General features: G+C 38.3%; 1 protein-coding gene across 1 annotated transcript; it reads left to right on the forward strand.

Annotated features, from left to right (window-relative positions):
• Nucleotides 1-2,839: 2,839 nt before the first annotated feature.
• Nucleotides 2,840-6,474, forward strand: nudt19 (nudix (nucleoside diphosphate linked moiety X)-type motif 19). The gene is made up of 3 exons (XM_085353278.1): nucleotides 2,840-3,677; nucleotides 5,351-5,558; nucleotides 5,647-6,474. The coding sequence occupies exons 1-3, from the start codon at nucleotides 2,922-2,924 to the stop codon at nucleotides 5,862-5,864; spliced, it is 1,182 nt and encodes a 393-aa protein (XP_085209404.1). The 5' UTR covers nucleotides 2,840-2,921; the 3' UTR covers nucleotides 5,865-6,474.
• The last annotated feature ends 5,122 nt before the right edge of the window (nucleotides 6,475-11,596 follow it).

The raw sequence follows: 11,596 nt of genomic DNA on the forward strand, positions 1-11,596 counted from the left end.
AAAAACAATTTGTGGTAACCTGAATATGATTAAAAATAATTAACAAAACTTTTTGTAATGATGTTAAAATCAGCCCAACTTTTATTTTCAAACACAACCAAGTATAACAGCCAACATACTGGACACTGTTCTGCTGAACAACACTGTTATATCACTGTTATAATCTCACAATGAAACAAAGTCTCAGATGTAATTATTCTGAAAATAAGTTTAGGCCTACCACAAGTCTGTTTTGTACTTACATTACTTATATAATCAAAATAAAATATTTATTGTTCTGTCACAAGTGCAGTCTCTGATTTAAACAACACATTTGTTTTTCATTCCAACACATGAGCTGGAATGTTGTAATGTTTTAAGGATGCTTGTTTCCAGTCCAGGCATTACTGCCTGAATGACTATCATGGATCGATGTGATCCAAATGTAGGTGCAGAAGAAAGTCTTTAACTTCCCTTAAGTACAGTGGCAGTGGATGTGGGTTGGAGATGCAATGAGCTTGAACCTGCAGGCGACCATCTTCACTGACCACACTATCTGTGACGGAGGACTCATCTCTCCTGGTGTCCTGCAAGCAAACAATCATATTTTTTGGAACATGAACTTAATTGCTTTCTTAAAACATTTTTTATGTGTAATGCTGAAATATCTACTTCATTTATCAAAATATCACATATTTGCAAAAGTGCTTCCACGTTTTCGGAGAGCTCTGTTATCCACCAGCAGCTGACCGGGAGGTCAAGGCTCGATAGAGTCCGGGAGCACAGCTAACTTCTGGCTATTCTTTTCAACCCCCCTGCACTCTTTTGCTACTCAGGTTAAACATGATATATAGTTAGTTAGTTAGTTAGTTGGTTATGGCTATGGATTGAAAATACCCCCACCCCTAACGGCTGCACCTCCCAAAGAATTTTGTCTGGGCTCTTATCTCACTTTTTTTTATTTCAAACAATCAACAGAAAATTTCACCGACACAGTTTTATGTAAGGTTTTTAAGGCTGTTGTGTTAATTTTTAAGTAACATGACCCCAGCGGCAGCAGCAACGCTAGGCTAACACTAACTAGCTAGCAAGATTATAAACCTGGTGCTAAACTAAGAGAAGCCGCAAAATCAGTTTGAATAAGAGTAAACATTTACTCACCAAGTCAGTGTATCAGGTAAAGATTCACAGCAATGACAATAATCTCTTGAGCTGACGCTTCTCCAGGTTTGCTCAACATATCCCATAACAAATGCTGGCACCATGAACATGTGGACTGATCCGAGAGGGAGGAGGAGGTAGTCATGTGGCATTTTCAAAACACATTTTTCATCCTTCCGCCCTGAGAAGCAAAACTTCCAGCTTACTTAGTTTTTCTAAGTTTAGACAACTCAAATAAATTGAGTTTATCAGCATTTTTGCATAAAAAGTACTGGTAACTTATTTAAATCGAGTTCTAATAACAAATTGATAAAAATTGAGTTCAGCCCATTTAATATTTTTAATTAAACACAATATTACATTTTACAGTGTGCCATGATCTAAAGAAACCCAAGAACAACTGAGATTTGCATTGTGGGCTACTTTTTGTGAAAAATTTTGAATTTATCAGTGAGAGAATAAAAATCCTCGTCTCAATCATGTTTAATATCTAAGCAATAATATCTTCAATAAAAGGACTGAATAAATTCCTTGAGGAAGATTGCTGAAACTATCAGAATGGAAGTGAGGGAATTAATCAAGAGGGAAAAACTAGAGAGACAACTATGTTTGCATCTGCAAAAAAAAAAAAAAAAAAAAAAAGACCACATAAAAGAGTGGGCACCAAGAGGGAATGTAACCAGGATTTTATTTTAACTTCAAACACTGGCTTCCTCTAGTTCTTGCAGCTTTTGGAGTACCTACCGAATACAAAGGAAATGTTTAAAACGCTTTAAGGAGAATTTGAACCTTTGCCGCAGACACAGTTATAATCTGCTAACACAAAAACACACTGGCATATGAACTCAGTAACCCTGAGACCCAGAACTTATGACCACGTTTCAGACAAATACAAGGGGGAGGGGGTTTAGGCTCTGACTGAGTGAGTTTTCACCAACAAAATTTAGAACAGTTTGTGAGAAAGTAAGAGTATTTACTGCAGTGAGAACTTTCAGTTTGACAGATTGGCAGACACTTTCATTCACTGAAACTCCAGAAACAGTCCCTTACTCCCATAAGCCTTTACTGAAATACTTGGAAAATCAAAGTTTCAACTCTAGAGTGTTATTGGCTTTTTCATTTTTATGTTGCAAACCCAGGACAGGAAAGTTACCAATATATGATTCATGGGTAGAGCTATGTTGAAAACAAATATTTACAGATATATATAGTTTAAAAAACATTGAAGCTACACAATTCAATAAAAGCTTAATAATTACTAAATAAGTAAAATGGAATAAAACTGCTGTATTAAAGCCTAAAAAAATCAGATTTAGGGCATTACATGTAACATTACATATTGTAATTACATATTTACTTCTATTTAAAATCATGTTACATTTTGCAATTTAGCTGCCTTTAATTAAAAGACTTTTTTTTAGTTTTACAGCAAAGTAACCACGACACATCATTATAACTGAGATAGATAGATAGATAGATAGATAGATAGATAGATAGATAGATAGATAGATAGATAGATAGATAGATAGATAGATAGATAGATAGATAGATAGATAGATAGATAGATAGATAGATAGATGCTGAAAAACTGTTATAAATTGTATTTAAGGATCGTGTTATTGTTGATCTTCCAGCCTGTAGATGGCGATAACGGCTTCTGTCCCCAGTTCCCCGAATCATGTGACTTCCACCAAAACAAAGCTACCAGCCAGCTGACGGTGAAAGTACAGAGGTCAGAGGCTGAAACTTTTTAGACTGAATGAAACCGCTGCTGGTTTAGGATGAACACGACACTGAAGCACTGGAAAGAGGCGGCCACTCTGATTTTAGCCGCAGGACGCGGGCGTGGTTTCACCCCGAGAGCACCGCTGACAGGGGAAAGCGACTCTGGACAGTCACATCTGCCCCACAGGTCCCTCTTTGATTACGACGTTTTGCTGCTTAAAAGAAGCGGTAAAAGCGGATTCATGCCCAATGCTTATGTGTTTCCTGGGGGAGTGGTGGACGCATCGGATTTTTCCAGTGAGTGGCTGGACATTTTCAGATCTTTCACTAACTCCCTGACTTTCGGGTTAAGAAGTGTCAAACAGCCTCTGGAGACCAGACCTCCAATCTTTGCTACAGACCGACTGAAACTAGGCTCTCCCATCCCGGGAGAAGTCGCCCTCCGGATCTGCGCGTTGAGGGAAACATTTGAGGAATCTGGCGTACTTCTGGTTGCTCCCAAAACAGAGGAGAAAAAAATGTTAAAAAGCATAAAGGACTTTGGTTACATTGAGCGCTACGGGGTGAATGATCTGTGCAGCAGTGAGCTCACCAAGTGGAGGGCTCTGGTTAACCAGAACCCCTCCAACTTTATCAGGATGTGTAGAGAGCTGCAAGTGTTGCCTAACATCTGGGCTTTACATGAGTGGAGCAACTGGCTGACTCCAGCAGGCCGATATGGGACGACGAGATTTGACACAGCTTTCTTCATCTGCTGCTTGCAGGAGATTCCGCATACGCTACAAGATGATAAGGAAATTGAGCGTTTTCAGGTGATTACATATATCCAGCCAGATTAATTTATATTCTTTATAGACGCATGAAACGCACACGTGACCATCAAAACCTGCTTACCAATTCATTAAAAAGGGGGTCAGTCATATAATCCAACAGTATCCCAACTAAAATCTGGGATCTGGTAGAGCAACTGACTCCTGAGCTACAGCCACTGAGGGGTGGCTCCTTTCTGATTTTTCTATCTCTTGGTATGGCCATATTATTTAGCAAAGATATAGTATAGCCATACTCAGCACAGATGTCCCTGTATACTATGCCAGGCACTTGGTTATAGGGTTCCATGTATCCCCTGCCTGCTAGCATCTTGCACGCTGCTGTTATGTGGTCATCTCAGGAGCATCTTTGCACAACTTGCACCGAGGGTCTTGCCTGGTGTGGTAGGACACAGCCTCTATCGACCTTTTGCTTATAGCTTACAGAAAACAAGAGATGTCAATTTATTCTTATTAGACAGACCTGCAGATCTTTTTGTCCACAGCCCATGCAATGCCAGGGGACAAAGTAAAGCAAAGAAATGCTCCAAATGTAACAGGAAATGAATTCGGAGAACAAAATTAAGACCTTTCAGTAATCACTGCTAAATACTTTATTGATCCCAGAAAGGAAATGATTGTGTTACAGCAGTGGGATAAGGAATAAAAACAGCACAGTCTGCAGTAAATAAACAACCAAATGAATGTATAAGTGCCACAGGTGCACAGTAAGGGAATTATACTGTTAAATAGTGCAAAAATTTACATAGACTACAATGATAACAAACAAAGAGTAAAACTGAAGCGAATGCAAGAGAATAGTGTAAATTGCATTTACAAAAAAATAAATAAAAGTAAACATGAAAGGGTATATACAAAAATGTGTGTTTTAGATCTTATTCCTGACAGGTATGTTCACCTGTGACAGAACAAAACCTTATTGTACAGTTTTATAGAGAAATATAGGATTGATTTCCACAATCATTCTTTATGGCAGTGTGTTTGAATCAGTCTGAAGGAGCTCTGCTGCCTCAGTAGTGCGGAGTGGAGTGGGTGAGATTGTCTGTGGTGGAGAGCAGTTTGTTCAGTGACCTCCTGTCCCTCACTAACGGAAACACCTCCAAATTCTTGATAGTGATGCTTACCGCCTTGTGAATCAGTTTCTTGACAATTATGATTTCTGTTTTACGACACAGAGTTCGTTTTTGTTTTTTTTAAAGAAGCACAGTTGGAAAATGTCATAGACCTAAGAAGTGGTTCGATACTTGCTCCTTTTTAAATTTTCCCAGTGCAGTCAACTTGCCTCTTAAATAATGTTCCTCATAAAAAAAAAGTGTGATCTCAGAAAATCACACTGTGAAGCTAGCATCTTCTCTGACCTCCCAAGATAAGAACTGATATCACCTGACACTGAACTTCTTTATACAATTCCTCTACCAATCATTAAAATCTTCCAGGGGCCACTGGTTACACAAGGATAAGTCAGCGTGAGTAATTCAAAAATGGGGTTTTGCAGCTGAAATTACACAGAAAATGTGGTAAAATTAGTTTCAGTGGGTAAATAACACTAGCTCTTTCGGGTGTCTTTGTACCAGCTGATTGATATTGTGTACCAAATCAAAGGTAAGATCACAGTGTTGCAGTTTTAAAACACTAACCCCATCTGTGTGTTTCAGTGGTCCACACCCTCAGAGATCTTGCAGAGCTACCAGGCACAGGAGTTGTGGATTGCGCCTCCACAGTTCTATGAACTCAGCCGCCTGTGCCACTTCCCTCTACTAAATGATCTCCACAACTTCGCCAGCCAGCGTGCCACAGCGGGCTGCGAGCAGTGGATGCCCGTTGTTGTATCAAATGATGAACATCATATATCGCTGCTGCCAGGTGCAGATTTTATCATTATCATTTAATGATTTACACCTATCTATGTTTAATCTTTCCTCTCTCTCTCTTGGACTACTTACTCATCCAGGTGATAAACTTTATCCAGTGGACAGCCCAAGAGACTCTGAAGCTGCAAAAAACACAGCCCCTCAATCAAAGGATCATCAGGATGCTTCCCCGCTCCACCGTGTTGTCATATCAGATCCATACACTTTAAGGGTACAGATCACCATCACTCCAAAATACAAGCACGTCCTCCCTGTTGCACATTCAGCAGTGTCACATGACTCAAAAAGTCAGCTTTGACAACCCTGTGATCCTTGTCCTCCTGTGCCTATGAAATAAAAAGTCACAAAACCAGGCAAATTTACAGTCATATTTTTATATCGGTCTCAGTCATGTTGCTCTCATCACTGTATATTTTATTATGTTCATTTAAATGAGAAATTTTGCAGCACTTTGAGAGTTAATGTGTTTCAGATTGGCTTGTTTTGGGTAGAAATTCCTAGTACATGAAGCTGGAAGAGAAGAAGAAGACAAACATGGACAGAAGAGAAAGAACATTCAGTCTTCAGCTCAGGCCAAACTTTGCAGGACCTGCCAGACAGCTCATTTAAATAATGGCAGTAATCGTGTCTGTTTTTACAGTGTGTAGTTAGTTTTTACGTCAGGACAAAAAGCAACTTCAAAAATTGTATATGCAGTTTAAAGATTAGACAACTTTTTATTTGCACGGACCTGCCTGCACAGACACAGATGCATTAAGAGGTCAGATTTTTGTTCCAATAAAAATGTATATATAGTTATTGCAATCCAAAGACATGTTCTTCATGACTATACAGAGGACCAGAGTATCCTCAAACTTTGTCGCAGTTGTAGTGAAAGCTGAAGGCTGTGTTTGATCAGTTGTGCTTATTACTGGAAATATAGGTTGATTACAGCAATGCTGTTAATGAAATTTGTTAAATCTGATTAATTTAAACATAAAGGCTGCTGAAAAACACAAGTGTCTTGTGTGTGTTCATGGTTGTCCTTGTGTGGAGGATGCATAAGTAGAAGTTTTCCAGAACAGTGTCCTTCAGGACAAATTGAAGCCCTGTGAGAAATACTTTGTGCAAAATGGGCCACGCAGGATTTTTGCCAGTATAAATGAATTTATTATTGAGCATATTTGATCATTATTCATATTAACCTTTCAATAACGCTGCTTTAACCTGCCTTTTTGTGCTATATCTTATGATTATTTGTGATGGACATAAGTAATGAGCCAAATGGTTTGTCCTATTAAAATTAAGGCTCTCAATTCAGTTCAATCATCACAGTATAACACAAAGTCAGGTAAGTTTCAGGCATATTGTAGGGAACATAGACTGCTGTAAATCAGTTTCATCCATTTTGGTGCAAATCAACGTGATAACACATGCAGTGCTTCCTCTCCTTTGCTGTAATTTTTCAGTACCATTCTTGTCAATACTGGCAGCATGAAACAGTACCTGAAGCACATTCCTTTTGCACAGGTAGCCCAGCTCCTCCAGGATGGCATACCTGTTTATACTGTCTAAAAAATGTTTCATGTATCTCCCAACTATCACCATCAAAAGTGTGGAAGAGCATCAATCCAGCAGCAGGATTAGTATCTGCTTGTTTGTATGAGAAAGAAACACTACCAGAGCTCTGGAAGTGTTTGTTCTGCTCTTTCAAATAGACTTCAAAAGGGCTACTCATGCATGTTTTTCTTATCAAACAGCCAGACACAGGCTCCATGAGGGTGGTGTGAGGTAGTTTGTTAAACTATCTGAGAAAACAGTTCATATTAACCAGGTTTTAAAGTAAAAGTCTGGATATGATTTGTCATGAAATCCAAGACATGACAAATTTTGTTTCTTGTGGAACATGAGCATCCAAAGATTTTTTTCTTTTAGCTTTCAGTGTTCACTTAACTGTATATTTGACATAACAACAAGCTTTGTACAGATACAAAATTAATTTCAGATAAAAGAGGCCAATGGTTGAATTCACCCCGAGAGTTCCAGTACATTATGCACCAGTCACCTTTTTAGAAAAGGTGCAATTCAGAGGTACACTTTCACTAATTCACACTCAAAATGTAAAATGTAAATAAAGTATATTACAACTTTATTTATAATGTTCTTTCTTCTGTAGTAAGAAAGAACCGAAAAACCACCTGTTTTTCGGGCCGGAAAACTGGTGGTGGCTCAACGTACCCATAGCCTTGTCTCACACATTTCTCCAGTACAGTATTTTAAGACAGGATTTTTTTTTCATAACTGTTTTTGGTATCGGCTCTCAAAAACACAAAGTGCACTTTAAATGTGACAGACCACCGTCTGCTGGACTGCTGAGACGACTAGAACAAGTGGGAAGAGGCTGAACCAGCACAAGAGATAGATCCAAATATGCTGTCATAATGTCACCTGTGTTCATCAGAAAAAGTACTTTAATGTCACTCTGATCTGACGAAAACATTTCTCCCAGAAAAAAAAAATGAAGACACACACTGAAGCGAGTCAGCAGCCCTCAGTCTGGTTTTCATCTTTCTGACATATTTTACCTGTCAGCTTGATAAAAGATGCAGAGCTTCTGTCCCCTTTTGCCCTCCCCTGTCCTCACACCTCATCTCTTACTGCTTCAGAGTGCCGTGTGTGTAGGATGGTGGTGGCAGAAAGCGGGTGAGTTGAAATAACGCTGCTGAACCTTCTGTGCTGTTTGCGGAGTATGTTAAGGGTTTCTATGGCAACTCACAGCCTTGAAAACCCACCATCTAAGTCCAGATGAAGTGATGATGCAGTGGTCTGTGTCTGCCAAGTGTGTAGCTCACCTCTTTGTGAACCAGTCTGCTTAGTGTGCTTGTTTCCAAGCGAGCGAATTAAGCAAATACATGGTTTTGTTGTGCATATGTTAAAATAAAATACCTCCAAACAGCTGTTGAGAAACCTGATTTACTCACCTGTAAAGGTGAGTGATGGAGCACTCTAAATATTTGATGCTGTGGCTATTTTCAGGAACATCTTGCATAACTGAAATTTTTTAAAAAGCAATTTAAGAGACACATGAAACAGTCTCTGAGTTGCATGTTGCATAAATGCTCCTCTTCCTCTGGAAGTGAGTGGAACAAATTTTAAAGGGCAGCATTTGAGGATGCTTCATCTCATTCTCTACTTAAATCTCCTCCCTCTCATCCTCATGTTTAATTAATCGCTTTTATATTTTTAGATTTCCGGATGACAATGTAAATCTGTCATAAGTTTCGAGAGATTCAAGGTCCGTGACTCACTGTTAGAAGAGCATAGTGCCTCTGTGAAATGACAGCAACGATAAACAAGATGTCAGAAAGCCTACTGTGAATCAGATGTGAGTAGAGCATGCCACTGATTTTCACACATCGAAGTCTTGCCAAAGAATGCTTTCAGCTTTTTTGTTAGAAGATTAAATATCTTGCATTTTATCTACTTTGTTTACTCTATTATACTAGTTTCTTTTTTAAATGTTTCTCCACAGAATTTCTGTATTGAGAGGTGGAGAAGAGAGAGAGATTCATTTCCTGGAAACAGGAAATGAATCTGAAACTTGAATACCTTTACAATGTTTTACATATAGTTCATATATATATATACACACATATATATATATATATGTAAAGGAAGGAGCCTCTGCTTCGAACAGGAATGTGGATGTACTGTAATTGCATTTAAACATGTGAGATAACTACATTCAGCCTAAGACTCAATTGACTTCAAATGCCATGGGTCCACTTACCATATACAATTAGTACAAGAGGACCTCCTTAATAGTGAAGAAGCTGATCATTAGGGTCCTTTCAGGGCTCATGTGATGTGCAGCTTTTCAGGTGCCAGCATTTAAACAGTCTTTTCATTAGAATTTGCATCAAACTGTTATTTTAATGATACAAGTGTAAATATTTATCTTGAATTATTGTTTTTAGTTAAATTGGCTCTTTTGTCAATCTAAATGGACCTCCTTCTGATTTGACTGATGACCAGAGTCATTACTTCCATGACTGTTTGTTGTTTCACTTATGAAATCAATGAGCGTTTAGTGAACATAAGTTAACCAACTTGCAATGAAGATGAGGAAACTCACAGGATGAACACGGTGGCCTGTTGGGGAAAGAAACTCAGACACCTACTTACATGAAGTGGCATGTTTTTTTAAATGAATAATAATGATAACACACAAACACTCTGACACAAAAATGCAATGAGTTTGTGCATAAATCTGGTTTTCTATTTCACTTACATAGACATTATGGCTATGTAAGAAATGAAGTTTTGTGATACCTGGATATTTTAGCCTGGAGGTATCAAAGTACAAGTTACTGTGATTTCAAACCCAGATTATGACAAAGTTTCAATGACCATTATTATTTTTTACCCACATATACATTTCTGAAAATATCTACATGCATGCTTATACCAACAATTTTGCTATCTTTATTTTTTAAGTGCACTTTTGTCTTTTTGACTTTTTACATTTTTTGTCAAACTTTTGTGGAGTTAAAAAAAGTGGAAGATGTTTTCAATCCTTTGCATAATTCTATTTTATGATTTTTAGGGTGGTTTGACAAGCATTAGATGCATTATCTCTCTATATGTTAAGGTTTTTGTTTTTAGCCCAATGTACTAAAGCATGTGACTTGAAAATATTTCTGGAGCAGCACTTGTTTCTGTTCTGCAAATTAATAACTAACTTGCATTTATATTCATGTTGGGCTAAAGAAAACTGTCTTAGTGTGCATCTACCCTTAACTAACAACCACATGGGTGGAAACTTTGACTCTGACTGCTTCCAGTTCAACTGGATGCCAGTCCAGGAATACCCTTAAAGGCTCTTAGATGTAAAACTATTAGGGATTTAAGCATAGTCTACTTTCCATTTAAATTAAGTACTATTTTAAACCTAAGGTGGTTAAGTGGTTAATTCCCTTCTTAAAACATCTCTATGTGTGTTAGATGTATAGATCTCTAGCTTAGGTTTGCAGTGATTACAAACTAGGCCCGGACTGGTACACAACTTACCACACCTTCAGACAAAGTGACCTTACAAGCATGCCTGGTCATGTTTGTAAAGCACCTATCAAACTGCAAGCACATTTTCAAGTGTGTTTCGAAGTTTTATTATAATAAATATACTTGATCGTATGTACATTTTCTGAAACAGCAGTATATACAAACCTTCTATTCATGTTGCAATGTACATTCAACACTGTGCAAGAAAACCCTGAAAAGGAACATGAGCAGGCTTACAGTGAATGGATGCGTTATTAAAAGACTGTGAACATCTCTTCGGTCCCAAGGCTCTCATCAAGCACATTGTGATTTGATGCGGTAAAGTAAGATGCAGGCCTATTGCAATCTGGCTATACAGATTATTATGACGCATTAAAACGGTGCTGAAAGGAGTGTAGAAGAGTGCAGATTTGATAACATCTGACCAGTGTGGTTTGACGAGCAGAGATTAACTGTGCTGGCTTCCACTATAGTTTCAATAAGACAACCGTTTTTTAGATGCCCCCCTGTTTGTTTGAGCAGATTTAACTTTTCTGGATGCAAAGCATCAATCCACAGAACATCATGAGAATAGTTAACCGTAGGCTACATTTCTGCTTGAGCTTTTCCACTAATCCACTTGGATTACGTGTTGTTTATATCATCCTGATGGCTAGACTCTGTCACGTAATTTTATGACCTTTTTTCCCACCCTCTTCCAAAAATAAATGGTCCACTGGCCCTCCCCCCAAACATACTTTTTCTACCTCACTCCCATTATTTTCACACTTTGGCTATATTGTTCTAGTACATTTTAGCTTATCTAGTGCAATTTCTCGTCTCTGCCAAATACATTCACAAATCAAGGAAAGCTTAATAACTTTTCTGTGTCCACATTATTTTTCAAGCCCAAAAAGACGCTCTTTCTCTTTCTTATGGGCCTGCAGAGTCTTACCGCTCCCTGGGCAGCTTCACAGGTTGTCCATCAGGGTGGGCTTTTGGTTAGACAGT

The sequence above is a fragment of the Diplotaxodon limnothrissa genome, linkage group LG1, assembly GCF_057381915.1.
Source record: "Diplotaxodon limnothrissa isolate DT_005_m linkage group LG1, D_limnothrissa_male_GT1.1, whole genome shotgun sequence".
In the NCBI taxonomy this organism is placed as follows: Eukaryota; Metazoa; Chordata; class Actinopteri; order Cichliformes; family Cichlidae; genus Diplotaxodon; species Diplotaxodon limnothrissa.

What these genes read in the sequence shown, in the direction of transcription:
- nudt19 (XM_085353278.1), top strand. Translation starts at nt 2,922, where the DNA reads ATGAACACGACACTGAAGCACTGGAAAGAGGCGGCCACTCTGATTTTA. An exon ending in AGGAAATTGAGCGTTTTCAG is followed by an intron (nt 3,678 to 5,350) that starts GTGATTACATAT and finishes TGTGTGTTTCAG; the next exon opens with TGGTCCACACCCTCAGAGAT. An exon ending in TCATATATCGCTGCTGCCAG is followed by an intron (nt 5,559 to 5,646) that starts GTGCAGATTTTA and finishes TTACTCATCCAG; the next exon opens with GTGATAAACTTTATCCAGTG.